The sequence below is a fragment of the Mus caroli genome, chromosome 2 (genome assembly GCF_900094665.2).
Source record: "Mus caroli chromosome 2, CAROLI_EIJ_v1.1, whole genome shotgun sequence".
Taxonomy (NCBI): domain Eukaryota; kingdom Metazoa; phylum Chordata; class Mammalia; order Rodentia; family Muridae; genus Mus; species Mus caroli.
In genome coordinates, this window is record NC_034571.1 from 150,257,855 (window position 1) to 150,285,255 (window position 27,401).

At 48.0% G+C, this 27,401-nt stretch overlaps 1 protein-coding gene across 1 annotated transcript; it reads left to right on the top strand.

The window, feature by feature from the left end:
• The first annotated feature begins 1,621 nt into the window (after positions 1-1,621).
• Lbp (lipopolysaccharide binding protein) lies at positions 1,622-27,401 on the top strand. Its single transcript, XM_021150248.1, has 15 exons — positions 1,622-2,439; positions 4,332-4,446; positions 5,248-5,376; positions 8,035-8,190; positions 8,729-8,792; positions 12,211-12,274; positions 14,786-14,877; positions 15,379-15,555; positions 17,165-17,224; positions 19,695-19,862; positions 20,900-20,967; positions 21,445-21,487; positions 22,689-22,752; positions 23,516-23,592; positions 26,987-27,401. Exons 1-15 carry the CDS (start codon positions 2,316-2,318, stop codon positions 27,029-27,031), a joined length of 1,446 nt encoding a protein of 481 aa, XP_021005907.1. The 5' UTR covers positions 1,622-2,315; the 3' UTR covers positions 27,032-27,401.

A 27,401-nucleotide genomic window follows, 5' to 3' on the forward strand; every position in this document is an offset into this window, starting at 1 on the left:
GTGCACCATCTGTGTGTGGTATCTGAGGATGCCAGCAAAGGGCACTGGATCCCCTGGGACTGGTGTGAACAGATGACTGTGAGCTGCCATGTGGGTGCTGGGATTTGAACCCAGTCCTCTGGAAGAGCAGCCAGTGCTCTTAAACCACTGAGCCATCTCTCCAGCCCCAGCCTTCACTTTTGATGAAGAGGACCGAAGAATCTGCAACCATGTTTCTAAGTGACCTCTGTTACCACAAAGCAGAATGTGGTTAATGTCAGGCTGGGAAAGACGTGCAAGGGAATCTGGGATCTCAGGGAAACACGGGAGTGGTCAGGGAAGGATTCCCGGAGCCAAGGGTGGAACAAAGTTTGAAATTACTGGAAATTATGGGCAAAAGCTGAAAACACAGGCCCATCCCTACTGTAAATCTTGTTTTCTGCTATGGAATTTTATTATCTTTACTTACTACAAACATACAAATCTCCAGGACCACATCTCAGTGCCCAGTAAGCTACAGAGTTACATGTCCTGTGTGTGCTGAGAGATCAGTCTACCACACAGTTAGATCTTGAGCCCCAAATACCCACAATCCTCCCTCCTAAGCAGAGACAGCCCTCCATAACTTCTTGACAATTTTGACTTTGACCAAAGGCATAGAACCCTTCAATAGTGTCATTAGGAATGGCAAGTCCCACTTATTCCTGCAGTTTTGTCACCAAACCAGACCCAGATGCTGCCCTCTGCCTCTTGGAAGCTGATCCTTGGGAGATGAGAGCTGGTAGGTGAGATTTATTCAGGTTTATTCAAGGGCTGGCAACCTGGATAGTCCAGGGAGCTCTAACCCTCAAAGCTTCAACATGCTCAACACAAAGAGGTTTCACAGGGAGAGAACAGACTAGACGGTGGGCAGGAAGGCAACCCATTTCTCTCAGTCTTCATGGCCCTGGGTGTGAGTCACTTTTATTTTCCTCTTACTTTCTGGCTGTCTTCAGTTTGGCCTCACACGCATGGGTGCTTTGTTCATGCCTTAGTACTATTCCACAGAGCCTCTGCCTCCTGCGTGCGTTCGTTTTACATGCTTAGGGCTTTTCCGTGTCAGCCCTCGGGGCAGTTCAGGGGAGTTGTGTTAGTTTATACTCAGGAGGAAAGGCTAAAGAGGACAGGCACTGCATGCTCTGGTGTAGTGTGAGGGTCCCTGAGGCTCTCTATTCTGTAAACCTTAGAATGCTTATCGGGCAACATCTTTATCACAAGCTGCATTTAGAATCCTGGCACTGGAAAAGTAGAAAGGGCTTGAAGAGGATCAAGAGTTCAAGACCAACCTGGGCTACATAGGAAGACCCCTTCCCCATCTCAAAAAAAAAAAAAAGAGAGAGAGAGAGAAAGGAAGGAAGGAAGGAAGGAAGGAAGGAAGGAAGGAAGGAAGGAAGGAAGGAAGGAAGGAACAAACAAAAGAGAAACAAAAGAGAAACAGAAGAATTTTCTAGAATGCAGGGAAATGGGCACACGTGATCCTCACAAAAGGTAAAAGAGAAAGCAGAATTGGAAGGATGAGCGGCCAAGCCCAGCTCTCAGAAGACAGGCACTATTGCAATCTCGCTCAGAAGGACCTTGTTAAAATCCACATGACCAGTCCCTCTCCCCTGCCGCCTTAGCCGGTGCTCACTCCTCTGCCCGGGTCATGCAGTGCAAGGCAGCTGACACATTAGAACTCGGACTGTTATGTACAGCAAGTTCCAGAAGGAATATGGCTGGGGTCATGGGGCACCAGGCTGTTCTGAGAGCTTTCGGGTGGTGTTTGGTTTGGCGTGGTGCTGGAAAGATATGCCAACCTGCTGTTCAGACAGCTATCCCATTGCAAGGTTGGGAGGAGAAGTGCCTATTTAAAAGGTTAAAAGAACGGAGATCAGGGGAAGACAATCCTACTTTCCCTTCCTGCTTTCATGGGCTGGGCTGTGACCCTGAGTAAACCTCAAATTCCTTTCTGTGACACCAGGCCTTCCTAGCAGAGAGTCAAGAAGATTGGCAGAGGCAAGGCAGAACCTCCAGAGAGTGTGGGGTTTCCCCCTCCTCCATGCAGGGGAGAATGGGCGTGGCTTATCCCCTTGGCACCAGGCCTGCCCTCCTAACCTGTGCAGTGGTCACAACAATGACCCCCCCTCCCCCACCCCTGTGGTGTCGCAAGAGGGTTCCAGTCCGTGGGCCTCTCTTTCCCGCTTCCAGGTGCCCGCCCTCCCTCAAGAACCGCCCCCTAGCCCTGGGCCTTGACTAGTTAAGGACACCAGAGCCAGCCTACTCTGTCACAGTCCTCACTCCCCCACGGAGCATCCAGGATGAAGGCTGGGACTGGACCTCTGCTCTCTACATTGCTGGGGCTGCTGCTCCTGTCCATACCGGGAACTGGCGGTGTCAACCCCGGTGTGGTGGCCAGGATCACCGACAAGGGCCTGGCCTACGGTAAGAAGCCATAATATAGGCTGGCCAAGGAGGCGGGACACCAGGCACAGCCTGGATATGGAGGGCATTGTCTCTCTGGTAGGGAGTCTGCTATACGGGGTATGTGGCAATAGCTGCCATTCTGGCTGGTCACTCTCCAGATGTGTGACCTCAGCCCATAGCTTGTATTTTGAGGGCTGGGAGGAAGGTTTGGGGTCCAGCAGCTGAAGCAGGAGGTAACAGAGAAAGCAGCTAGCAGTGGGCAGATAGGCTGGGAAGAGACGGTAGACAGCCGAGGTAAACAACCCCACACAGCAGCTGGAACCAGTCCTTTGGAAGAGTCTTGGTGGAACTTGAAACCATCACCTAAAACCACAAATCCTAAGTGAAGGCAGTTAGAGACTGGGAGGGCCAAGCAAGGCTATGGGCAGGGATGGGATGTGCCCCCTTGGCATCTGAGTGGTGGCCATGTGACTTACCAAACATTAAAACTTATTGATCAGTGATTGCTTCAAGGTGAGCACTCCTTAGGTACCTTTATGCATGTCACTCCCAACTTCCCTCCCTCCTTCCTTCCTTCCTTCCTTCCTTCCTTCCTTCCTTCTTTTCTCCCTTCCTTTTTAAATGTTCATGTATTGCCGTCCTGGGAATTGCACATGCTAGGCAGGTACTCCATCACAGAGCTATGGCTGCAGCTGCACCTTCTCTTTTTTGTTTTTGAATTTTGGACAGCAACTCCCTAACTTACCTAGGCTACCTTTGAACTCACTCTATAGGTCGGGCAGGTCTTGAACTTGTGATTCTCCTGCCTCACCCTCCTAAAGTAGCCTGGGTTCCATTTCTGCAACACCAGGCTTGATCCAACTTGACAAACTGAGAAAAGGTATTTAACAAGATACTGAGAGTGACACAGAATTATCGTGTCCAAGGGGTGAGGGAGCTGGGATGTTTGTACAGCCCAGACCTATCACTTCGATAGAGCCTCCATTGCCTTATCTAATGGAGGTCATAACACTCCTTCAGTTGAGTAGGGATAGTGGGATCTAAAACAGGCTATGGACAGAAGAGAAAATCAGGGAGGGCTTCCAGGGGGAGGCAAAGTAGAACGGGCAATAAGAACTAGCCAGGGACAAAGGCTGTCGTTCCGTTGGAGGGATCCTGCCATATACACCCTAAAGAAGAGGTCTCATTGAAAAGGGTGAAAATGGATGTCACTAGTGACCTGTGTGCACTGCCCGGCTGGGTGCAGACTCCTGTCAGGACACAGAGCGGGGCCACTAACAGCATTTGTTTGGGAACCCCAAGTCAGGGTCATTTGTCTTCTGCCCCGTTCCCTGGCACATGTGCCAAGTGTGGGCACCCAGTGCTGGTTGTGTGGTTCTTTCCACACTTTTAGTAACATTAACCCTCCTTTGTTGTTCTGGGCATTAACCGAACACCTACTGTATGCCAGCCACGAGCTGCGAGTGCCTTTTCTGCTCAACAGGCCGGGCTCTCCGGGCTCCATAACGCCCATGAGAAAGTGATGCCTGGGAACTTGTTCAAAGCCACGCGGTTAGAAAACTGCCACAGGCGGGACTCTAGCCCTGAAATTCTACAGTGTTGTCTACACAGACCTAGGACTAAGGAGGACAAAAAAGAGGGCCACACCCAGGCACTCAGCACGCCTTTTCTGGGCATGTAGTTGGTAAAGGCCTCTCTGTTCTCGCCTGTAAAATGGGCCCACCCCCTGACAACCCTGCATGAGGCGATGTGTGCCTCCTGCCTTCTGTGCTGCCTGGCGTGAGTGGGCTCTGCAGCCTGTGCTGGCAGAAAGCTTCTCTAGCCAGGGATGATGGGAGCAACTGAAGAATTTGGAGCACAGGGCAAGAGGCGTGGTGGCCAGGCTGACCCCAGTTTTTCCTTGTCTGCAGCGGCCAAGGAGGGGCTGTTGACTCTGCAGAGAGAGCTGTACAAGATCACACTACCGGACTTCAGTGGGGACTTCAAGATCAAGGCCGTGGGCCGTGGGCAGTACGAGTTTCATAGGTGACTGGAGAGGGGACAAAGCCCAGGAGCAGGTCCTGGAAACCTCTTGGGTCAGGCAGTGGTGGGGGAGGGGGCTTCAGACAGGCTTTCTCAGGGGGAGCTGGATCCCTGCATTCAACACACAGCAGTGTGAATGCCTCCTGAGTGTGTGGCCTGAGTCTCAGTTTCCTCATCTGTATAATGGAACTGATGCTGCCCTCTCCCTCAGGGTGTTAATTCAGGATCTGGCTACTTTGAGTGACCTGGAAGGGAAGATAGGCTTAGAACTCAAAATGAAGTGTCCTAAACACTACCACTGCCTTTTGTGGATGGAGCAATCAGGGAAGGCTTCCCAGAGGAGGGAGCACCTAAGCTGAGTTTTCAAGGTTGGGACCTGGTGGTTTCCTATGGGCAGCCCTGGGTCCTCCCAGTCTCCTCTGAGGGCTATTGCAGGCTTTCTTAAATCTGGCCCCCTTCCTAGGCATGAGAAGCCCAGAGTTGCCATCTGACACAGTATGCCTGTGGGCCCTCCCCAGGATACTGTCACAGGCCACTGAGGATCACAGGGCCCAATCCTGCAAGCCACTGAGCCCCTTTCTCAGAGTGCAGTCCCCTATTGTGAAAAGGGGGTGAGCCCAGCACCAGCCTGCTGCAGGGTCCCAAGCGATGTGAGGAGGGTTGTCTGAGGCCTGCCAGGGTTGGGAAAAACTCTGAAAGTCAGGGAGCCTGGTGCTATGCCAGACAAGGCAGTGACAGGAAGCGTGGTTCCGGGGAAGCTGTGTCCGGGCACCAGCCTGATGCCTCCCTCCTCTCTCCCTACAGCCTGGAGATTCAGAACTGTGAGCTGCGTGGCTCCTCCCTGAAGCTGCTCCCAGGCCAGGGCCTGAGTCTCGCCATCTCTGATTCTTCCATCGGCGTCCGAGGCAAATGGAAGGTGCGCAAATCCTTCCTGTAAGTTAAGTTCCATCTACCCTTGGGCCCATGACTTTGGCCTTTGTTCCTTCTTCCTGGGTCATCAGAAAGACCACATGATGGACAGACAGGTGTAACCCAGGCCACAGTGGGGACCGGAGTCCAAGTCCCGAGTTTCTTTCTCTCTAGATTCCACATCTTCTAAGGGGACAGGCCTGCTTCCCTGAGGGCTCTGAGTAAACTTAATGAGACCACGTTGGCCTGTTCCCACACAGATCTAGATCCTAAGGTTGGGACTCCCATGAGGTAGAGCTGTCCTTGGGAAGTGTCCATTTGTGCTCTCCCTCAGAGAGAGGCCCTGACCAAGAGCTGTAAGCTTAGGAACAGGTAGAGCTCATGGAGCAGGACTGAGAGACACTCATCAGTGACCCTAGCTTAGCCTGTTCACCCTCCTTCCTCTGCCCTGCATCATGGGCTATTCGGAGCCGTTAGCATTCCAGCCCATAGATGAGGTAGCCCCATGAAGAAACACACATGGGTGACTTAAGGGCTGTAGAGGTCAGAAGGTGAAGGTGAAGGAGGCAGCAGGCCTCTCTCCTCAGCCTGAACATGGCTTGTGCTTGCCACACTTCCATGTGAGCTCTTGACCGCTCTGGTCTCTCCTTTCTTGTATCTTGACCGCCTATGACTGTGGTTTTCAACCTGTGGGTTGTGACCCCTTTGGGGCAGTAAATGACCCTTTCACAAGGGCCACCTAAGACCATTGGGAAACACAGATATGTACATAACGATTCGTAATAAAATAGCAAAATTACAATTATGAAAATAATTTTATGGCTGGGGGTTGTTATACCATGAGGAACTGTATTAAAGAGTCACAGCATTAAGACAGTTGAGAACCACTGTCCTATGAGGGCCCGCCCTCCGTGCCTCTATTAATCTCTCCAAAGGGGCTGTCTCCATGTGAATTCACTCCCAAGAGGTACGGGGGCGTGGCTCTAACACGTGCACTTGGGGGCACAGTTCAGCCCAGGGCAGAAGAGCTGGCCAGTCTTAGCCTGGTGGTCTGGTCACATCTGCTCCTGAGACCTGCAGAGTCCCACATGGCAGTGTCCAGCCTCGTGTTTTTGCAAAGCACCTGGTATGAACAGAGCCCCACCAGAAGTGTGAAATGGCTAGGTTTACAGATTTGGTGTGAAAGTGGAGGAGGCACAAATCTTACTAATTCTTACACGAGGCACTGCCGTCTACACACTGAAGTGGCAGCATCCACTACTACACTTATTTGGGCAGTTGGGGCGTGAGCTCAGCAGTTAAGAACATGGCTGCTCTCGCAGGGGACCTGAGTTCTGTTCCTGGTTTCGAGTCAGGCAGCTCACAGCTCACTGTAACTCCAGCTCCAGGGGATCCGGTGCCCTCTTCTGGTTTCCATGGGCACTCAAACACACAAACACATAAATAAAAATAAATCTGCAAAAATTAGTTTTGCCTCCCTCTCTGTTGTTTCAGTGGGGTCACTAGGCGTTTGTAAGTGGCCTGTGTAACTCACACCAGCGTCTGTTGAAAGTGCATGTGTGTGTGGCAACTGTGTGCACTCTCTATTTCATCAGGGATACTGGACCACACCCCTTCCTCCATCCTTTGTCTCCAATCCGCCCTTAACCTTTCTTCATGAGCATATGAAGTTCTGTTCTATTATCTTTCAAAATTGCTTTTTTTACTTATTTGTTTGTTTATTGTTTGGTTGGTTGGTTTTGGTTTTTTGAGACAGGGTTTCTCTGTGTAGCCCTGGCTGTCCTGNAACTCACTTTGTAGACCAGGCTGGCCTCGAACTCAGAAATCTGCCTGCCTCTGCCTCTTGAGTGCTGGGATTAAAGGCATGCGCCACCACGCCCGCCTCATTTTTTTTTAAAGATTTATTTTATTTTATGTATATGAGTACAGTCTCTGAGCCTTCATGTGATTGTTAGGAATTAAATTTTTAGGACCTCTGCTTGCTCTGATTGCCCCGCTACTCAGTCCCTGCTTGCTCTAGCCCAAAGATTTATTTATTATTATAATTAAGTACACTGTAGCTGTCTTCAGACACACCAGACTAGGGTGTCAGATCTCATTGAGGGTGGTTGTGAACCACCATGTGGTTGTTGGGATTTGAACTCAGGACCTTTGATAAAGCAGTCAGCGCTCTTACCCGCTGAGCTATCTCACCGTCTCCAAACTGGCATTGTTAAGTTCATTTTCCACGTTTCCTACTAGAGCTGCTCAGGGCTTGAGTTCCTTCCCGTTGATTTCTCCCTTCCTTATTAATTCATTCATTGTGCAGATTAAAGAATGAGCCCCTGGATCTGCTCATATGTTAAGGAGTTACTTGCACTGTCTTGGAAAGTGGTTCTTTTCACTGTGTATATTATGAAATTTTCTTCTCCAGTTTGCAGTTTACCAACCACTTCCTTCCTGACGTTGAAGAGTCCAGATCTTTCTAGAAGTACCTCTGACAATCCCCAAGTTGATCTGCTGGCTCTTTTCTTTGTGATTAAGTCTGGTTTATGTATGATTAAATCTTTTTTTAAATTGGGATTAACCTGTAAATCTTTGCTTGCACCTGCTTGTTTTGAGTAAGAATCCGGCTTCCTCTGCATGCCCCAATGGTTTCCGATCCTAGCTGCAATGATTAACTGGGCCTCTGACCTCCTCCAGGAAACTTCATGGCTCCCTTGACCTGGATGTCAAAGGTGTCACCATTTCAGTGGACCTCCTCCTGGGCATGGATCCCTCAGGGCGGCCCACAGTCTCTGCCTCTGGGTGCAGCAGCCGCATTTGTGATTTGGATGTGCACATATCAGGAAATGTGGGGTGAGTCACCTTGGGGACTCCCTGGGTATAGTCCTTGGTGGGCTCTGGTAAGTGTCCAGGATTGGATAGCATGCTTAGTGGCCCCCACGGAAACAAGACCATCCTTTGAGGACCCTATTGGGACAGACAAAGCTGAGGTGCCATTTCAACAAATCAACAGACTAAGGAAACCTTGTCAGGGGAGGAAGCTTTGGATACTGGAGGGACTTGTGGCTTAAGTTCAAGCCCCCCGGTTAATTCACTCCCTGTCTCCATTCCCTGGTTAAAAAACAAGACTCTAGTTCCAACCCCAAATCCCCTGACCTTAGCAGATCTGGCAGAAAGAATGATAGAGCCAGCCATACTGACAGTGGCAGGGGGCTGGGGCACTGGTTTTGTGAACCACCTGATGTGGGTGCTGAGAACCAAGCCTGGGTCCATCTGCAGGAGCAGTGGGTGCTCTTAACTGCTGAGTCATCTCTCCATCTGGCTTTCCCCATCCCCACTGTCCCTATACCCAGTGGCAGACAGCTGACTGTGTGCTGTGTCCCCTGCCTAGGTGGCTGCTGAATCTCTTCCACAACCAGATCGAGTCGAAGCTCCAGAAAGTACTGGAGAGTAAGGTAAGAAAGGCCAGCGGGGACCAGTAGATTGCTCCATAGGCCTCTGTCTCTGGACAAGTTGTCAGGGTCCATAGACACACGGGATCACAGCTCAGAGAGGAAAACCACCTGCCTAGGCCATAGAGCCAACATATGGTGGAGCTGGGCCGCATCCAAGGCTCTAGACGTCATCCAACTCCACCCAGTTAGGCTGAAAGCAGCCAGGAGAAACCAAAGCCAAGGGGAAACAGGGTGTAGAGGGGCAGAGACACCACCCCTCTCCTGCTGGCCTTGCCTACCATGTCCGTACATCCTCCTTCCTCAAGTCCAAAAAGAAGTCATTGCCCAGGTGCCTCCAGGGACCTGGCAGGAACCTGGCAGGCAGGAACTGAGCAAAATCATGAGGCCCTGTCCTGGCTATAGAGGCAGTGACCTCATGTCATATTTTCCTGTGTAAAAACTAATATGATATCTCCAGGTTTTATATAGCATTTATTTATTTTATGTATACAAGTGCTCTGTCTGCATGTAGAAGAGGGCATCAGATCCCTTTACAGATGGTTGTGAGCCATCCCATGGTTGCAAAAAATTGAACTCAGGACCTCTGGAAGAGCAGCCAGTTCTCTTAACCTCTGAGTCATCTATCTCTCCAGCCTATATCTCAACATCTTATAAACTTTGACTAGAACAAAGACTTTTTTTTGTTTTTGTTTTTTAATTTTTAATATTTTTATTACATATTTTCCTCAATTACATTTCCAATGCTATCCCAAAAGTCCCCCAGAACAAAGACTTTTTATTCCATGTAAATGTTCAATTTCTGTAAACACACTTTCACCCCCAAATCCCAGTTGCAAAATGCTGAACGCTGGAGCTGTGTCTGTAACAACACACACACACACACCGTTTGGCTTTGTGCACTTTCTGGTGTGAATTTGTCAGTCTTATATCAAGGCACCCATGACATATTACCAAAGTGAGTTATATTTCCTGCTGCTGCTCCTAGTAATGATTAATAACAATATAGTAATATACATTGCAATAATTATCACAAAATACAGTAGTATAATTATTGTTTTGCTCAATTAATATAATTAATGCAGAATATACTATTTTTATTTACAAATAACAGCTGCTGTTGTGTAATCTTGTGCTTTGGCCAGGATAATGAGCTAAACCTCATTAAAAATAAAGTTTTTATTTTTATTGTTATTTTTTGAATAATCTTGGCTTATTATTATTTTATTATTTTCATGTTTTGGGACAGGTTCCTACTATGTAGCCCAGGTTGGCCTCAAGGTCGAGCTCTTCCTGGGGTTATAAACATCAACACTACACTGGGCTCGAGCTCAGACTTTGAAAGCAAGACTGGAAAGACTCAGAGAAGTGTAATAAGTTAGCGGTGCTGCCTGGTTAGAGCAGGGTGGGAACTTTCCTAGCAGTGGGGGTCCTTGTGCCCAGGACCTTTGAGGAGCTGAGTGCCTTGGAAGAGTTGAAGATCTAGCTTGGCCCCTGTTCTCTCTGAGTTTTCAGACATCTCCTTTCTCTAAGCTCCCATCTGTGGCTGCTGCAGGATTGGCTCTTCCCTGCTTAGGGTAGAATGCGCTTTCTGAACCTTCAGGGCTAAGAAGGCATACTCTGGAAGACATGCCAACACATAAGAGGTGCTTGGCCTCCGGTCTTGTGAGCAAACAGAACACAGAGATGCAGAGGTTGCAGGGCCAGTGGGTACTGATCAGGATTTAAATGCCGAGGGCTTCCTTCTCCTTGCAGCCCCCTTAGGCACTGTGCTTCCATGCCTCCAGAAGGCCCTGCTAGGCATCCAGGACCAAGGACGCCATGTTCCCCTCCTCAACTAGTTAGGTCTCTGAAAGAATAGAGTACCCAGGCTCAGGATTTGTGGGGTTTGATGGGATATTGTCTCCCCTGCTGTACCCCCACATCTCCCAGGCTATCACCCCTTCCTTTGCTCCATGGAACCTCACAGATGACTTCTCTCTCAGCTGCAAAGAGAATCTGAGCCATTACCCTTGGCTACCCTGCCCTCATGGCCTTCCCCGCTGCCTACCACCCGACTGACAGTATTCTAGAACCGTTGGTCCTAAAGTGTGCATTAGATGTGTCTATCCGTTTCTGAGAAGCCACCTGCGACCACGGATCTAGGGCAAAGCTTCCGTGTCACTCTCTTTCATTGTATACATGGGTACACTGCAGTCAGTGGTAACTCACAAATCAAAAAGAGCTTTAGGGCTGGGCATGGTGGCACACACCTGCAATCTCAGCACCAGAGTCCTGAGGCAGGAGGATTTCAAGTTTGAGGCCAGCCTGAGGGACTCCTGTGCACACATAAACAAAGAGAATATTTATGTATGCACTCGGGTGGAAGCAAATATAAGTTGACACGGGCCATGGAGCTGTATTCTGAGATGGGCTCCCCCTGGTGGACACGGGACTTGGCTTTTTCACCTGGGAAATCGGCTTGCTGCAAACCCCACTTACCTAGCTGACTTGAGGGTGACGTCATTGGCAAATCGTTCCATGCTGTTGACCAGTGTTCACATTTATTTATTTACTTATTATTTGTGAGAGGAGGACACACGTGTCATGGTGTCCCATAGAGGCCGGAGGCTAATTTGCAGGGGTCATTCTGTCCTTCCACTCTGTGAGCCCTAGGTATCGAACTTAGGATGTCAGGATTGGTCACGAGTTTCCTTACCCACTGAGCCACCCCACTGACCCCCATCTCTATATTTAGGACCCTCTTCGTCCTCATGGCTTCTCTGTTGTCCGGAGGGGGCCACATGGTTAGCACCTTGCCTTTCAGGGTCTTCACTTTTGGTTTGGTTTGGTTTTGGAAACATTTCTTCCTGGTCGTATTTCATTGGTTTATATAATAAATAACTCAAGTGATCAGAGCAGCCAGGACAGCAAACAGGCTTGGAAACATATATTTCCTGCTTTTAAGAAGCTCGCAGCTCCACTGGTAGCAGTAAATTGTCTGTAAGTGGTTTATAGACATGACCACTGGGTTTGCTAGGAATACTCCAGAGGCAGAGGCTGCAGCAGCTGTCACAACCCAGCGACAGCCAGCAGGGGGCGACTGTAGGACCCCTACGCCTACTTAGAACAGGCCAGCTGTTCAGCTCAGAGCTCCTGCCGCTTCCTCCCCTAAGAAGCCTGTAGAATGGCAGTTCACAGACTACCCCTCCCACCAGCCTTTTCTCTTTGCAGACGGCCAGCCTTGGGCTCGCTCTGAACAGTCTCCTCGGACCCTGTTGGAATCCATGTCGGGGCTGATATGATTTTTTTTTTTAAATCACTTGTGCTTTGGCTGTGCCTGACACCTGCTAAGCATTTTAGGTAGTTAAGGACAGAGCAAATGTCACCAAGAGCTTCCAAAGGTGCAGACTCACAGCCTTTCCCTTCCTATTCCTCTCAGGTTTGTGAGATGATCCAGAAGTCTGTGACCTCTGACCTGCAGCCTTATCTCCAGACTCTGCCAGGTAGGGCATCACACACCCCTGGGGGTCTCTATTTCTCTTCATTTTTCATAAAATGATATTCGAACTCCATCAAATATTCAGAGACCAAAGAGTAGAAAGGAGCGGTTTAAAATCCTCTTCTCTCTTTAGCTTTTCTACCACGAGGTGCCCTTGACCTTGGGTGGATGGTTTCAGATCATTTCTTTGCATGTTGAAGCATAACAACACATAAGCTCGTAACTATGTGTTCTCCGGTGCCTGAGTATGTGTGTGCATGCCTAATTGTGAATATTTACCTCTCAGTTGATACAAAGTATAGGCATCATTCTGATCTTTACATTTGAATGACTTAGTGAAACTTCTATGTCAGTAGGTTGGGGAGGGAGGGGGATGAAGGAAGCAAGCACAAGTCTGGCAGCCTGAACCAAGCATGCCCTGGACTGGACTGTCCCCTCCTCCACAACCCTGGTTGGGTGAATGTTCCAGGTCCCGCACATAGTCAACTGAGCCAGCCTGGGCCTCGGGTGAAGGACTGTCAGCAAGTGACTTTTTATTGCTAAGCATGGTATCTCACTCCTGCAATCCCAGCACTCGGGAGGTAGAATCAGGAGGACCAGGAATTCTCAAGGCTAGCCTTTAGTACATAGTGAACTACAGGTCAGCCTGGGCTACATGAGACTGTTTCAAAAACACATCCTTCTTTTAACCCAAATATGCTGATAGAGAGAAAAACTGACATCGTAAACATAGCCAGCCTCCAGACCAAGAAGGTCCCCTTCAGTCACAGTCCTCAGCAGGTGTTAGCTCTGCACTGCACGTCAGTGGAATCTCACTGTCTTCTGAGGCTCTCCCAGGTTCTGCCAGCACACAGCCATTCCTCCATCCATCTCCAGTGTGCTATTGAAGGCCCATTGGGTAGTTACTGTTACAGACTGTCCTGGGCTGGACTGCAGTGAATATTCTAGGATCTGTGGCTGCAAGTATTAGAGTATAGATCTATGAATGACATCATAAGCTCAAATGTTCCACATTGTATCCTGCCAAAAGGTTTCCAGAGCACTGGAGGCAGCTGCACGATTTTAACAGTTGTGTAGTATTCCACTGAGGGCATCCTCAAGGCAACTCTTCCAAAAGAAAGCATTTAATTGGGGGCCTGCATACAGTTTCAGAGGATCAGGGAGCATGGTGGCTTGCAGGCGGGTCCTGGAGCAGCTGAGGGCTACATCCTGATCAGTAAACAGAGAGAGAGCCTGGGCCTGACATGGGTTTTTTAAACCTCAAATTCTACCCACCCACCCTCAGTGACACACTTCCCCCAACAGGGCCACACCTCCTAATCCTTCTAATCCTTTCAAATAGTGTCACTCCCCTGTGGCTAAACATTTGAATACATAATCCTAGGGGGGCCATTCGTACTCAAACTACCATAGACAAAAATTTGCTTTTTTTTTTTTTTGCTATGGCCACAAAAAAAAAAAAAAAAAAAAAAAAGCAGGGAGTGCCCTGCTTTTGCTCCTTGCCCACATTCAAGAGTACATCTGAGGAGTGATGTTTCCAGTCCAAGTTCCAAGGTGCATATGGGAAGTTCGCACTTGACAAAGAGTCTGAGTATTCTACAGTGAGGCTCCTGGGCCCCTGGGTGGCCCTTGTTAACACCCCTTCAACTGAGGCTGAGGATGGCACATCTGACTGTACATGGAACATTTGCTCATCCAGGGCTGTGGAAAGGATATTCCCACCTGGCCCATAGGGACCATCTGGACTTTCTGGTCATTTTGCTTAGCATGAGGTCTTTTGTATGTGTCCCTCTGGCTGGCTGTGATCACCCAGCTCTGGGAACTGCTTATGTCTGAGGCTGAGCCACACACCTCACCAGCGCTTACCCACCACTGGAGTGGAGAATTCTACCTCGTCCCCACGTTGGAGATGCACAGCCTGGAGGCTGGGACACGTGGGTGGAGGGTTTTTATAAGATTCATTTTTATTATTTTAAAGTGTGTGATTGTGTGTGTGTATATGTGTATTTCTGCGTGTAGGTGTGTATGGTGTGTGTGATATGTGTGTGTATTTGTATATGTGTGTGTATGTGTGTATGGTTTGTGTGTATGATGTGTGTCTATTTGTATATGTAAGTATGTGTGTGTATTTGTATGTGTGTGTGCAGGTGTGTGTGTGTGATGTGTGTTTATTTGTGTGTGTATGTGTGTATTGTTTGTGTGTGATGTGTGTGTGTAGTATGTGTATGTGTGTATGGTATGTGTGTGTGATGTGTGTGTATATTTGCATGTGTATGTGTGTATGTGTGTGTGTGTGTGTGTACACATGAATTCAGATGCCCTGAAAGCCTAGAGGAGTCAGATACCCCAGAACTGGTTACAGGTGGTTGTGAGCAACCTGGCCTGCCTCTGAGCATCTCCAGCCCCCAGGTGGAGGCTCTTTAGAGGAGCAGTAAGCGCTCCCTCTTCTTTACGTGCTATGGGCCACGCCTGGCTCCACCTCTGCCCCTCACTCTGTTCCTGTTCTAACTCACAGTCACAGCAGAGATCGACAACGTCCTGGGCATTGACTACAGTTTGGTGGCGGCTCCCCAAGCGAAGGCCCAGGTGCTGGATGTCATGTTTAAGGTGAGGGTAAAGGAGTGGGAGTTAGCCACAGGACACAGGCCAGTATCCATTCTGGGGTCACCTGCTCCCTAACTTCAGGTCTATCCTCATTTTTAGGGGTTCTTGCTGCGCAGGGGGGCCAGAGTTATAGAGTAGTAGATAGTGTTCCCAGCAGTGGGAGTCATACAGAGTGTCTATATCACCCTCAGCCTCAAAACTCTCACTTTCCCTTCCCAACGCAGCCTCCGGCACCTTGCCCACCCTGATGTGGCCTCGAGGGTATGGGAGCTGGGTGGAGCTGGCCAACACCCACCCTGTTGTTTCCATAAAGCAAGCACGTCCAGAGCCCTTATGCAGTAAGAGACACAAATTTACCTCAAAGAGTCCACCATTAGAGGGACTAGTTTAGGATGGTGTTTCCAAGTCCGTGCCCCTCATCAACCAGGTAGGAATCTCCTGAGTTCAATGGCTGGCCATGGGATAGACTTTAAACAGTCCAACTGTCCCCATTTCTCTCTCCAGGGTGAAATTTTTAATCGGAATCACCGCTCTCCAGTTGCTACCCCCACTCCGACTATGAGCCTACCTGAGGACAGTAAGCAAATGGTCTACTTTGCCATCTCAGATCATGCCTTCAACATAGCCAGCCGGGTTTATCACCAGGCTGGGTACCTGAACTTTTCCATCACAGATGACATGGTAAGAATGTGGGCTTCACCTTGCTCCTGGGACAGCATGGCTCATCCTCCCATGCATTCTGTTTTACTTCTACTAGAATAGTGAGTTATAGCTAAGCAAATATCAAGACCTGAAAAATATCTTAGCATAATTTCTATCCGTTTCTTGGGTCACCAGAAAACTCAAGGCCAAATTTGTTTGTGTGTCTCTGTTTGACCTTCTAGTCTAGACCTAGCCCCTAACTCATATTTTTCTCTTGTCCTGAATTCCTACATGTCTATTAAAAATAATTTAATGGGGGCTGGAGGGATGGCTCAGTGGTTAAGAGCACTGGCTGCTCTTCCAGAGGTTCTGAGTTCAAGTCCCAGCATCCACATGGTGGCTCACAACCATCTAAAACCATAGTCCTGTGGGATGCAATGTTTTCTTCTGGTATGCAACTGTGCATACAGACAAAACACTCATATTAATTTTAAATTTTTTAATTAATAAATATTAAATATTTTAAAAATTAATAGATGGGGCACAGTCACACAACAGAGAAAAGAAATAAAGAACAGACAAAGTAAATGACAACTATGAAGACACGAGATTTGTTTTTGTTTTTTGTTTTTAATCACAAATCTGTCTGGGAGCTGCCCTGAAGCCAAAGTGAAAAGGGTACCTAATTTAGTGATTTGCAATGAAAGAAAGGAACATGTCTTCCTCAGACATACCTTGAGGTACTGGATGCCAGTGGAATTTGCAGTCAGGAGAGTGACTTTCACTGTAAATCACATTTTATAATCCCCTTGGTTCTTTTAGGCTTTCTAGGGTTCAAAAAGTTCTTTCTTTTATAGCTCCTCTTAAGAGTTGAGGTCTGTAATCAATGACAAGATGGTGGGAAGACAGAGTGACCACCCTGGCAAAGAGTGGGGGCTCTCTGATGACAGATGAGCAACATTGTCCTTGAGGTGGTTTCTCCCCCATTCCACTACAACATCTCCTATCTCCCACCTGCTTTACAGGGCGCTCTATGCGATGGGTCCCTGGAGTAAGGACAAAAAGCCCAGCCCAAAGTCACACCGATGAGCTGGAAGCTTGTCTCAAACAGGAGAACTCTGAAGGATGCTCACAGGTTCACAGCTACACCCCATCCCCAGGAGATTCACACGCTCTAGGAGACACGGTAGCCAAGGCAACTGGACCCATAGGAAGAAGCTAGTCTTGACTGTCCTCCAATGTCATGGCTCATGCTGCTTGTCAACCTCACAGCATCTAGAGTCACTAAAGAAGACAAAGCCCTGCACATCTCTGTGTGGGATTTCCCAGATTAGGTTAACTGCAGTGGGAGCCCAGCCACTTGTGGGCAGCACCATTCTGTTGGCTGAGGTCCCGGCTGAATGGGAATGGGCCAAGGACCAATTCCATTCTCTGCTTCCTGACTATGGACGCAGGGTGACCAGCTGCCTCAAGCTCTGGCTATGATGGACTGTATTTTTGAACTGTGAACCAAAATAACCTTTCTTCAAGTTGTTTTTGTCAGGTATTTTGTTACAGCAATGAGAAGTGACTAACTTGTCCATCTCCACAACTCCCTTCAGAGTTCTAACGAAAACCTCCCTAAGTACCCTGTATCTTCTTGCTGCAGTTACCACCTGACTCTGGCATCCGGTTGAACACCAAGGCCTTCCGTACCTTCACTCCCCAGGTAAAGCCCCTTCCGTCCTCCATGGATACGACATTAGCTCACCAGTTTGCCACAGTTTCTCTCTAGAATCTGTGGGGCCCTCTCTGCTTGACCCAGACAGAGTCAGAGGCTGGTGAGGAGATTCCGGGAAGGCCTGGGAACTGCAGACTTGGGGGGCATCCTTCAAAGCTTGCAGCATGGGCCTAAACTTCCCTAATAAGTCTTCCTCAGGTTTCCCTAGTTTTGGTGTTAAGGAGCTCAAGGAATGCTGGGAAGGGCACCCTAGTTAATACCACCTAAACCAGAGAGGGCTTGCCAGAAGCCAGGCATGCTCTGTTTGCTTTAGGGGGCGCTTACAATATTTGAAGTGCAGAGTGTGGGAACCCAGGGTACACATATGCTACAAAAGTTCTCTACTCCTGAATTACAATTCAGCCCTCAGTTTTCTAATACAGGGTCTCCTATGTAGCCCAGGCTGGCCTTGAACTTGCAATCCAGAGCTTAGAACTACAAATGTATACCCCACTATAGCCAGTGCTGACATTTTTCTGAATGGAAAAAGAATTCTCTTATCTCACAATTCCAAAGATATAAACAGTGATGGAGGGAAAGCCTCCCGGCCCCTCCTCACCCCTGGCACCCACTTTGCATGGAAAGGCTCCCCAGTTTCCCAACAGTGTCAGATCCCAGAGACCGTGAGGCACCATGCACGTATTGAGAATTGAACCCAAGTTCTCTGCAGGAAACAAATATGCTCTTAATCACTGAGCAGTCTCTTCAGTCCCCACCCCCACCCGCAACACCACCTCCTCTTCTATAATCTCTACAGGAGGCTGTGTGCATACACACACACACACTGCACACACTGGTTCTTTTGTGCTCCCTCCTCTCTATCTGTGGAAAATCCTCCATACTATAAGAGTAGCTTCCTCTCCCTTTGTGGTCACAGCAAGACAACCTGCCCTTGTGCAGGTACAGTCCCCAGAGAAGGACACATGGGTTGTTTGCAGCCTTTGGTGACACCATCGTTAGTTCTGTCACCACCAGACCTTTGTGTATGTTTCTTCAGTTGGTCCCCCGGATAGCTCTCCTCTCTCAGCTCTTCTAACCACACCTTGCAAAAGGCTAGAGTACTGTGCAGAGAGGAAATAAAATGTTGAGAAAGAATTTAGAAGTCTGGGCTAGAGAGATGGCTCAGCAGAGAGCACTTGTTGCTCTAAACAGAAGATGGGTTCAGTTCCCAGCCACATGGTGGCTCACAATCATCCACAACTCCATCCCAGGAGATGTGACGCCCTCGTCTGACCTCTGTGGACATCAGGCATACATGTGGTGTGTATGGATACGTGCAAGCAAGACACTTGTAGACATACAGTAGAATAAATCAATTTATAAACCAATTAAACTTTCAGAAAGGAATTGAATGTTCCAGTCCTGCACTGTCAGGCTCTGTGCCTCCTCAGAGTCACAGATTGTCCCAGCTAGTTCTGAGGCATCCTTGGTCACACTCAGGCTTGTTGTCCCCTGGCTCCTGACTGCCTTACCACCTTCTTGCCCTCACCCAGCAAAGACACCACCTACTGTGTTCTCTCAGACATGCATCCCACCTCCTCCAGCTCCCAAACTCCCCTGGCAATAACAGATGGATCTGTGGTTATAGATCCAAAGGCTCATGAGAGGATAGTCTTCCGCCAACTCCGCCCTCCCCAGTCTTGAATTGAATTCTATAGCCACTATAATTAAATAAGATGTCGAGCCCCCTTGCAGTGTTGAGATCTGGTTAAGTCCATTTTCTGAGAACTAGCACAGATGCTATGGGTCTCCCCTCCCTACTGGCTGGGAAAAGTGGGGGTGGGGTGTCTGCATGGTAGATGCTCCTCTGCCATTAGGAAGGCACAGGGTACTGCATGCTTTGTGGGAAATACTACCAGCCCCAAAGTGTCCCCTTTATGTTTCCCCTCTAGAGCAGTGGATTTCCTTTTTGTTGTTCAAATATTTATTTATTTAATGTATATGAATGCTGTATCTGCATGTATACCTGTGTGCCAGAAAAGGACATCAGATCACATTATAGATGGTTGTGAGCTACCACATGGTAGCTGGGAATTGAACTCAGGACCTCTGAAAGAACAACCATTACCCTTAGCCTCTGAGCCATCTCTCTAGCCCCTGCATCTTCTTCTTAATGCTGCAGCCCTGCAGTACAGTTGCTCATGTTGTAGTGACCCCCAACCATACAATTATTTTTGTTGCTACTTCATAACTCTAATGAGCCATTAAGGTTCTAATGAACTCTAATGAACTCTAATGCAACCATTAAGGCTGGGGGAGGGGAGGCTGCATCACTGCTGTTATAAATTGTAATATAAATATTTTTGGAGATAGAGGTTTGTCAAGGGGGTCACAACCCACAGGTTGAAAAACACTGCTCTAGACTCTGTGGCCCTGTTTCCTTCTTCTGACATGATCAATCTCCACATTCTACTCCCAGATAACCAGAAAGTATCCCGACATGAAATTGGAGCTCCTTGGAACAGTGGCCTCTGCCCCGATTCTGAATGTCAGTCCTGGGAATCTGTCCTTGGCCCCACAGTTGGAGATTGAAGGCTTTGTGATCCTGCCCACCTCCGCCCGGGAACCTGTCTTCCGGCTTGGCGTGGTAAGGCTCAGAGCCTCATCTTCAGGAGGGCTTTTTTTCTCACTCTCCTCAGCTCTCAACCAATAAATGACAACCCTAGAGAGGGCTTTCTGGACTCCTCTTACCACCAATCTGCCTTACCATTTGCATTTTTAAGATTGTAGCACTCTAGTAATTCTCCTCGTGGTGTTTATTACCTAGGCATTTGTGCAGCTATTTGAAGATGTGTTTATTTAATGTGCCTGTTTCCCTCTAAGTCAAGGCTGTGGTGGGAGAGTCTTTGTCCTATTGCCTCTGCCCTGTAACAGACCCTTGAAGACTACATCCCCCAGAATCCCTTGCATTCTGACTTCCAGCTTTATCAGCCAATGGCAGCATGGTCAGAATACTGGCTGGACTCCTGCCTTCACTAAGTCCTGAGTAACCTTCTACACATCCCCCTCCAAGCCCCCCTGGAGTGGGGCTGCAGGAAAATGATGATGTGGCCTTCTTAAGGTCCCTTCACCCACATAATCATTCCCCTGAGCTAAATCCCTTCTAAATTAAATACTAAAAGTGTTTTTCTTTCTTAATGGCCCCTGGCTAATGTGCACAGATTTCAGAGATTCTGTGCACTGGATGAAGAATTTGCTGTCTTGCTTTAGACTTCAAACTCAACAAGGCCAAACTTCTGAAGGGCAGTTCCTCGGAGACGCTGTATCAGCCGTTCAGATTATTACTGATGATATCAAATTGTTTTTAAGTAAACTAGAATTCATTATCATCATTACTAGAGCTGAGCTGGGTCCTAGGGTGGCTGGCCATGACCTCTGAGAGCTGAGTAAGGTTGTAAATGCCAGGTCTTTTCTCTTGCTACACTGTCCAAAGCTTATCTGACCCTCAGCGATTTCAAGTATACCTGATCATGTCTGAGTTCAGTCACTTACTGATCAACACACTGAATGCCGTGGAAAGCTGTAGTCCAGAGGGCGAATTTCCGAGGCTGCGGTTTCCTGCCCTCATCCCCAGCATCAGCACCACCATCATTAAAGCCTGTTTCTGTCTCCTGCCTCTTCCAGGTCACTAATGTATTTGCCTCATTAACCTTCAACAACAGCAAGGTTACCGGGATGCTGCATCCAGACAAGTAAGAATCCTCTATGGGATGGGCTTCACAGCAGGGGGAGGGCTGTGCGTGGGCTCCCAGCCAGGCTCCATCTAGATTCCTTGACTGGGGGTATGGGTGGGATGTGACATCCCTTTCAATGTCGAGGGCTTGCCATTTGGGAAGGAAATGAAAATAGTATTGGGAAGGAAATGGAAATAGTACGTACTCCGGTTGGCTTACTTCTTCTTGCTGTCCTGTCCCACAAGTTTCAAATGTCTGAATGGCTAACAGTGCTTTTCTTTAGTCTATGAATTTCAGATCTCAGATGCATTGGGTTACCAGAAAGCTAAAGACAACACTTTGACACTTCCCCAGGCCCCACTCGCCTTCCCAACCTTGCTATATCTCTGTTTCTCCTGCCCCTTTGGTGCCTGTGCCTCCTCCTCTCTGGGGACCCACTTAGCCTCCCTCTGCTGGGATGCAGGATGCTCATCCTACGATTCTGCTTTACTACAGGGCACAAGTGAGACTGATCGAATCCAAAGTCGGCATGTTCAATGTGAGTTATTGTCCTTAACCATGACATGATTAAGATGCCAGTTAATTGGTGATGTTTCTGAAGCAGTTGCCATAGCACCTAGAATAAGAATGGGAACAGAGAAGAGCAGATCCCTGCCCAGAGTAGGACCTCTCAAGGATGCAAGATGGCGTGGAGGGGTAATTATATCTCAATATAAGGTTGGCTATTGGGCAGAATTATTTTAGCTGCAATGAAAAGACCCCCCCCCACCGCAGATTGTCTTCAGCAAAGAGGTGAGGTTCGCAGGATTTCATAACTAAAAAAAAAAGGTAAGGCTTAAGAGATGGCTCAGTTGTCAGAGTGCCTACCATGTGTGAAGACCTGAGTTCAAATCCCAAACACACAAGTAAAGAGCCAAGCATGGTAATCCCAGTGCTAGGGGGGGATCAGGTGGACCCCTGGAGCCCTCTGGCCAGCTAGCCTAGCCTTATCAGTGAGCCCCAGGTCTCAGAAAATAAGGTGGATGGCTCCTGAGACATAACATCTGTGGCTGACCTCTGTCCTTCATAATGTAAACACACACACAGGCACACATGGGCACACATGCATATGCACAAACACATACACATGTGCACACACCTGCATGCAGGCATATACACACATACACATGTGCACATACACCCCCACACATGTATTTATCCATACAAACACACACGCACACCTGCATGCACACAAGACAATTACCACCACAAAAAGCTAAGAGTGGGCACTTCAGGTAGAGCTGGATCCAGGTACTCAGGCCTGTACATCAACAGTCTCTCCCCATCTCCCAAGTCCAATTCAGCCCATGATGGGTTTACAAATAGACAGGTGCTTTCCACTGGTAAAAAAAAAAAAAAAAAAAAAAAAAAAAAAAAAAAAAAAAAAATCTCCTGTAGTTTAATTTTTCTAGGGGAAAAAATCCTTAAGCTAGCTCTCATTAGATTAAAGTTAGTAGTTGGTTTTGTTTTGTTTTGTAACCAGATCTCACTATGTAGCCTTGGCTGTCCTGGAACTCATTTTGTAGACCAGGCTGGCCTTAAACTCACAGAGATCCACCTGCCTCTGCCTCCTGAGTGCTGGGATTAGAAGAGTAAAGATTTGTAGTCAATTCTACCATTACCACAGGGGCTAAGGTAAACTGCTTATTGGGGCACAAAATGGCTGCATGGTCACCTGACCCGCTTCTCTCCTCCCCCAGGTGAACCTGTTCCAGGCATTCCTTAACTACTACCTTCTCAACAGCCTCTACCCTGATGCCAACGGTAAGAATGGCTCTGGGTCTGTCCTGGTCTGGAGTTGATCCCACTTCTGGGGAAAGAGTGTCTGCACTGGAGTTGGAAACCAGGGTCTCCTGAGAGCTGAGTGAGCCTCAGCTGTTACTTCTCAGAGCTTTGATGGCCACTATGGGATGGAATGTTGAAAGCAACTTCATGATTTTCCGGGGCTCCACAGGGATGTGGGATTCAGACAAGTCTTTGATGCACAGTAAACTCCTCATGGGGCAGGAGACACTTTCAGAAGTGTCCACCAGGATTAGGTCAGAGTAAGACAAAGTAGCCACCTTGAATATACATTTCCCAGTTAACTGCCCAACTCCATAGTAAAATAAAATGTAAGACCCAAGCCCCATTTTGTGGTATGTGATCAACAGGCTACAACAGGAAGCAGGTGGTAGAAGCCAAAGAGCCGCCCACTAGTCCTCATAACACTCTTATGCTCTTCAGTACCTGCCTCTTCCTCCATCAGACCACGAGTAGTTGCTTAGGTGCCTTTTCAGACATTTAGGGTTCAAATCTGCCATTTTCTGGCTTTGGGAACTAGGACAAGTTACTTGGCCACTCTGTGCCTCCGTTTCCACATCTGTAAAATGGGAATAGTGATGACACCTAGCTCACAAGTCTTAGATCATCACTGAGTGGGAACACACTCCACCAAGCAAATATAGAGCACTGAGCCTTTGGTTAAAAATCTGTCTGTCACTGTCAGTCATCAACACATGTCCTCAATGATGTTGTCAACCCACAGCTGAGCTGGCCCGGGGCTTCCCCCTCCCTCTGCCAAGGCATATTCAGCTCCACAACCTCGACTTCCAGATCCACAAGGTGAGTGGGTCCAGTGGGGCTGTGGAGGTGGGAGGGGTGGGAGCTGGGCAGCCCATCAGGTCTGTAAGCCACAACTCAGAGGATGGTCCCAGTTCAGTCCTACAGCCACGAGGCCGCATGAGGACAGAGTGTAATTAAAATATGTCAGGAAGCCATCTGAATGTCCTTCAAGTAACAGGAAGATGGGGCAGGGTTGGTGGTTGGTGGGAGATGACCCAATGGCTGAGAGCAAGTATTGCTCCTTCAGAGGACCGTAGACTGCTTCCAGGTCCCGTAATGGGTAGTTGACAGCTGCCTGTAATGTACCTGCAGCTTGAGAGGATCTGACACCTCTCAGCTCCGTGGGTACCTGGGCTGACATGCACACACATACACACACACACACACACACACACACACACACACGGATACACACAAGCTGCAGCTCCCTGGCAGCCTCATAAATACCCTTTGTACCACCTAAATTGTCTCTCCTTGACAAAGGACACAGAATCATGAGCTCCTGGGCTTCGCTTTCTTGATGTTCTTGAGTTTCCATTAGCTAAAGGGGTGAGAACCAGGCCATGTTCAATTCTTCCACAGGGATCCATCGCTGTCTTTAATGGTCAAATGGCCATGGTTGATCTCAAAATTCTAATAAACATGATAATGTATGACAAATCTTACAGCCCCCTCATAGGTGCCAGACATAATAAATACGTTAATTACATATGCAAACACACAGATGTTGTCGCCATTGGGTAGGAGGTGTTTGACACAGCCTGGGGCTTTAAAAGGCTCATTTTGAAAATCCTAGCCTTGCCAACAGGTCATGTTCCAAAGGCCATTGGTAAGTTGTAAAGATTCCCTGGGCTTGTTTGTTTCTCTGCTCTGCTTTCACACATGCTGGGAAACACTCTACTAAAACGGCCTCAGTCTGCTTCTCCATTCTTTTTTTCTTTTTTTTTTTTTTTTAGGTTTTTCGAGACAGGGTTTCTCTGTGTAGTCCTGGCTGTCCTGGAACTTACTCTGTAGACCAGGCTGGCCTCGAACTCAGAAATCTGCCTGCCTCTGCCTCCCAAGTGCTGAGATTAAAGGCATACGCCAATTTGCCCGGCCTTGCTTCTCGATTCTTAAGTGGAAGAGCTGTACCCCAAATGCAGCATAAAGCACCCCATGCTGAAGAAGTGCTATAACCGATACACTCTTTTTAAATTGTGTAAAGGCCATTACCACCCACAAGCACAGCTGGGCTTTGGACTTGTCTCCAGGACTCTAGGGTTAGCTTGGTTTGTTTTTTCTTTCCCTGAGGTTTTCTTATTTTTTTTTTTAATTTTAATTTTTTATTTTTGCTTGTTTCAGACATGGGCAGTATGTAATCTCAGATTGTTACAGGGTCTCTCAGTTCTGATCTGTTTGAATTTATTGAAGAGACAGAGACAGTTCAAAGAGAAGTTTATTTAGCAGGGGCAAGATGGGTCAGGGGTCTCTCTCACATGTGCGCGCCCACACAAGTGTGTGTGTGTGTGTGTGTGTGTGTCAGGGGTGAAGGCATTTGCCCCCAGGCCTAAAGACCTGAGTTGGTTCCCCAGAGCCCCCATGGTAGTAGACAATTGACTCCCATCAATCCCCACAAGTTGTCATCTGATCTCCAGGCATGCCTTAAGAGGTGTCTGTGTGTCTGTCTGTCTGTCTGTCTGTCTGCTTGTCTCTCTCTCTCTGTCTGCTTGTCTCTCTCATCTGTCTCTCTCTCACACACACATACATACACATGTACTATATTCATAGATACATGCATGCATACATACATGTAAATATAATTTAAATGTCTAGATAAACACTCCAAAGAGACTGGAGTGGGCTTTCGCAAAGTGTCTGGCTGCCAGTGGTGGACTTGAATGTTTTCCTAAATATGAGACAGGTGACATAATTCATAGAATCACCTTTCTCCCTCCCAAATAATGGTGGACCAGATCTCCTTTTTAGAGCATTCTTTCCTAAGATCCTCACAAAGAAGGGAGGCAAACCGCAGTGCAAATGATAATGGAATAATCTCGGGTCGGTATGTGCTATAGACCCTTTAGTAATGTGTATGTCTGGGAGATGCCTTGAGGTCTCCGGTTCTGACATAGGGAGAGCAACCTAACTGCAGAGGTTGACCATCAGGAGGCAGAGCTACCAGGAAACACCTGCGGTTTTCTTCAATGTCCTCATATCTGACAGCTGTGCTCCTAGTATTAAGTTTCGTTTCTTTTCCTTATTATATATATTACTTTATATATACACATACATGTATATTACATGTATATGTGTATACATAATACAGTATGTTAATATAATATATCCTGTATTAATATAAAGTATTAATATAGTTTTTATATACATATGTGTATACCGTGTGTGTGTGTGTGTGTGTGTGTGTGTGTGATCACTCCTTGGACTCCTTCCTACTCGTATCTAGCTTCTTCCGCCTAAGGATAGATAGTTGAGTCCAGTCCCATCTGACATGAGGACAGTGTTTTGATTCCATCAATACTTTTTCACTCTCCTGACTACTGTCGTGATGACCTATTCTGTGGTCCATCTGCATCCTGAGTCTTAGTTCTCTCTCTAAGCAGCATGTCCAAGGTGAGATAAAGGGCTGGCAGATGTATGGAGCCCCTTGGAGATGCTGTAGCCTGTGGCGGGCATCCATGTGATCACTACTCAGAATGAGGCTAGGTGACCATTCACACAGCTGGCCCCTGGGTCTTTCCACTGTACACAGAGTACAGCCCAAGCATCCTAGAGTTTTTATGGAAGTCGGGGGCCAAATATGGAAGCTTTCTGTCCAGCGTCTGCCACCTGGGAAGTGATTGTAAGATTTTTCATATATTATCCTGTTCATTAGAATTTTGAGGTTAGCAATTGTCTTTTGACTGCCAGAGAAAGTGGTGAATCACTGTGGAAAGAGTCCAAGCCAGCCTGGAGTGTCACCCCTCTAGATCATGAAAACTTTAGAACAGTAAGAAAGTGAAGCCTGGGAGCTCACGAATTCATGTCCTCTGCCAAGGAGATGAAACTTAGGTGATACAAGGGACATTAGGAGGGCCTGCCAGGCAACTGCAGCTTGGGAATGACAGATAGATAGGGCGAGAAATGGATACTGACTCCGCTCTTGCTTCTACTAGAGCTTGTGTTCTTCACCGCTGGTATCTTCTGGAGAAGAGGATTCATATTCTCTGTCTGTATGTCTGTATGTCTGTCTTTCCGTCCCTGCCCCCTCTCCATCCTCCCCTCCTTTCTCCTCTCTCTCTCTTAAAAGGTCTGGCTTCAAATTCGTGGTCCTCCTGCCTCAGTCTCTAGGGTGCTAGAGCTGCTGGTGTGCATCACAATGCCCAGCTTAGAGGACTCTCTTTATTTTGTTTTCTCCTAGGGCTTCTTATACTTGGGTGCCAATGTCCAGTACATGAGAGTCTGAGGACAAGAAGAAAGATGGGTCTCAGTGGCCACAGCTGGACCGGCCATTTGTAATTCCAGATGTACAGCACATCTCTGGAGAGTCTCAAAATACAAAGATGTTTCTGCTCCTGGCTCGGGTGGGCCCTGACCCCAGAGTCCTCTTCAGCAGGTGCACACTTGACCTGGACTTGACTCCATCCCATCCTCCAGGAAGGGCCCCTCCCCTCACTGACCTCTCCAGGAAGGGGCCCTCTCCAACACTGGGTGGGAGACCTGGAATCACTTTAAGAGTGGGCACTGTGGTTTTAAATTCACCATCTGACCTTCATGTCTGACAGGGTGCTGGCACTTAGTAGGTCCTCAATAAATATTTATAGAATATCACAACA

Bases quoted from the DNA above. Each gene is read 5' to 3' on its own strand.
- Lbp (XM_021150248.1), top strand. From the start codon at position 2,316: ATGAAGGCTGGGACTGGACCTCTGCTCTCTACATTGCTGGGGCTGCTG. The intron at 4,447-5,247 runs GTGACTGGAGAG...CTCTCCCTACAG, and splicing joins GGGCAGTACGAGTTTCATAG to CCTGGAGATTCAGAACTGTG. The intron at 5,377-8,034 runs GTAAGTTAAGTT...GACCTCCTCCAG, and splicing joins AAGGTGCGCAAATCCTTCCT to GAAACTTCATGGCTCCCTTG.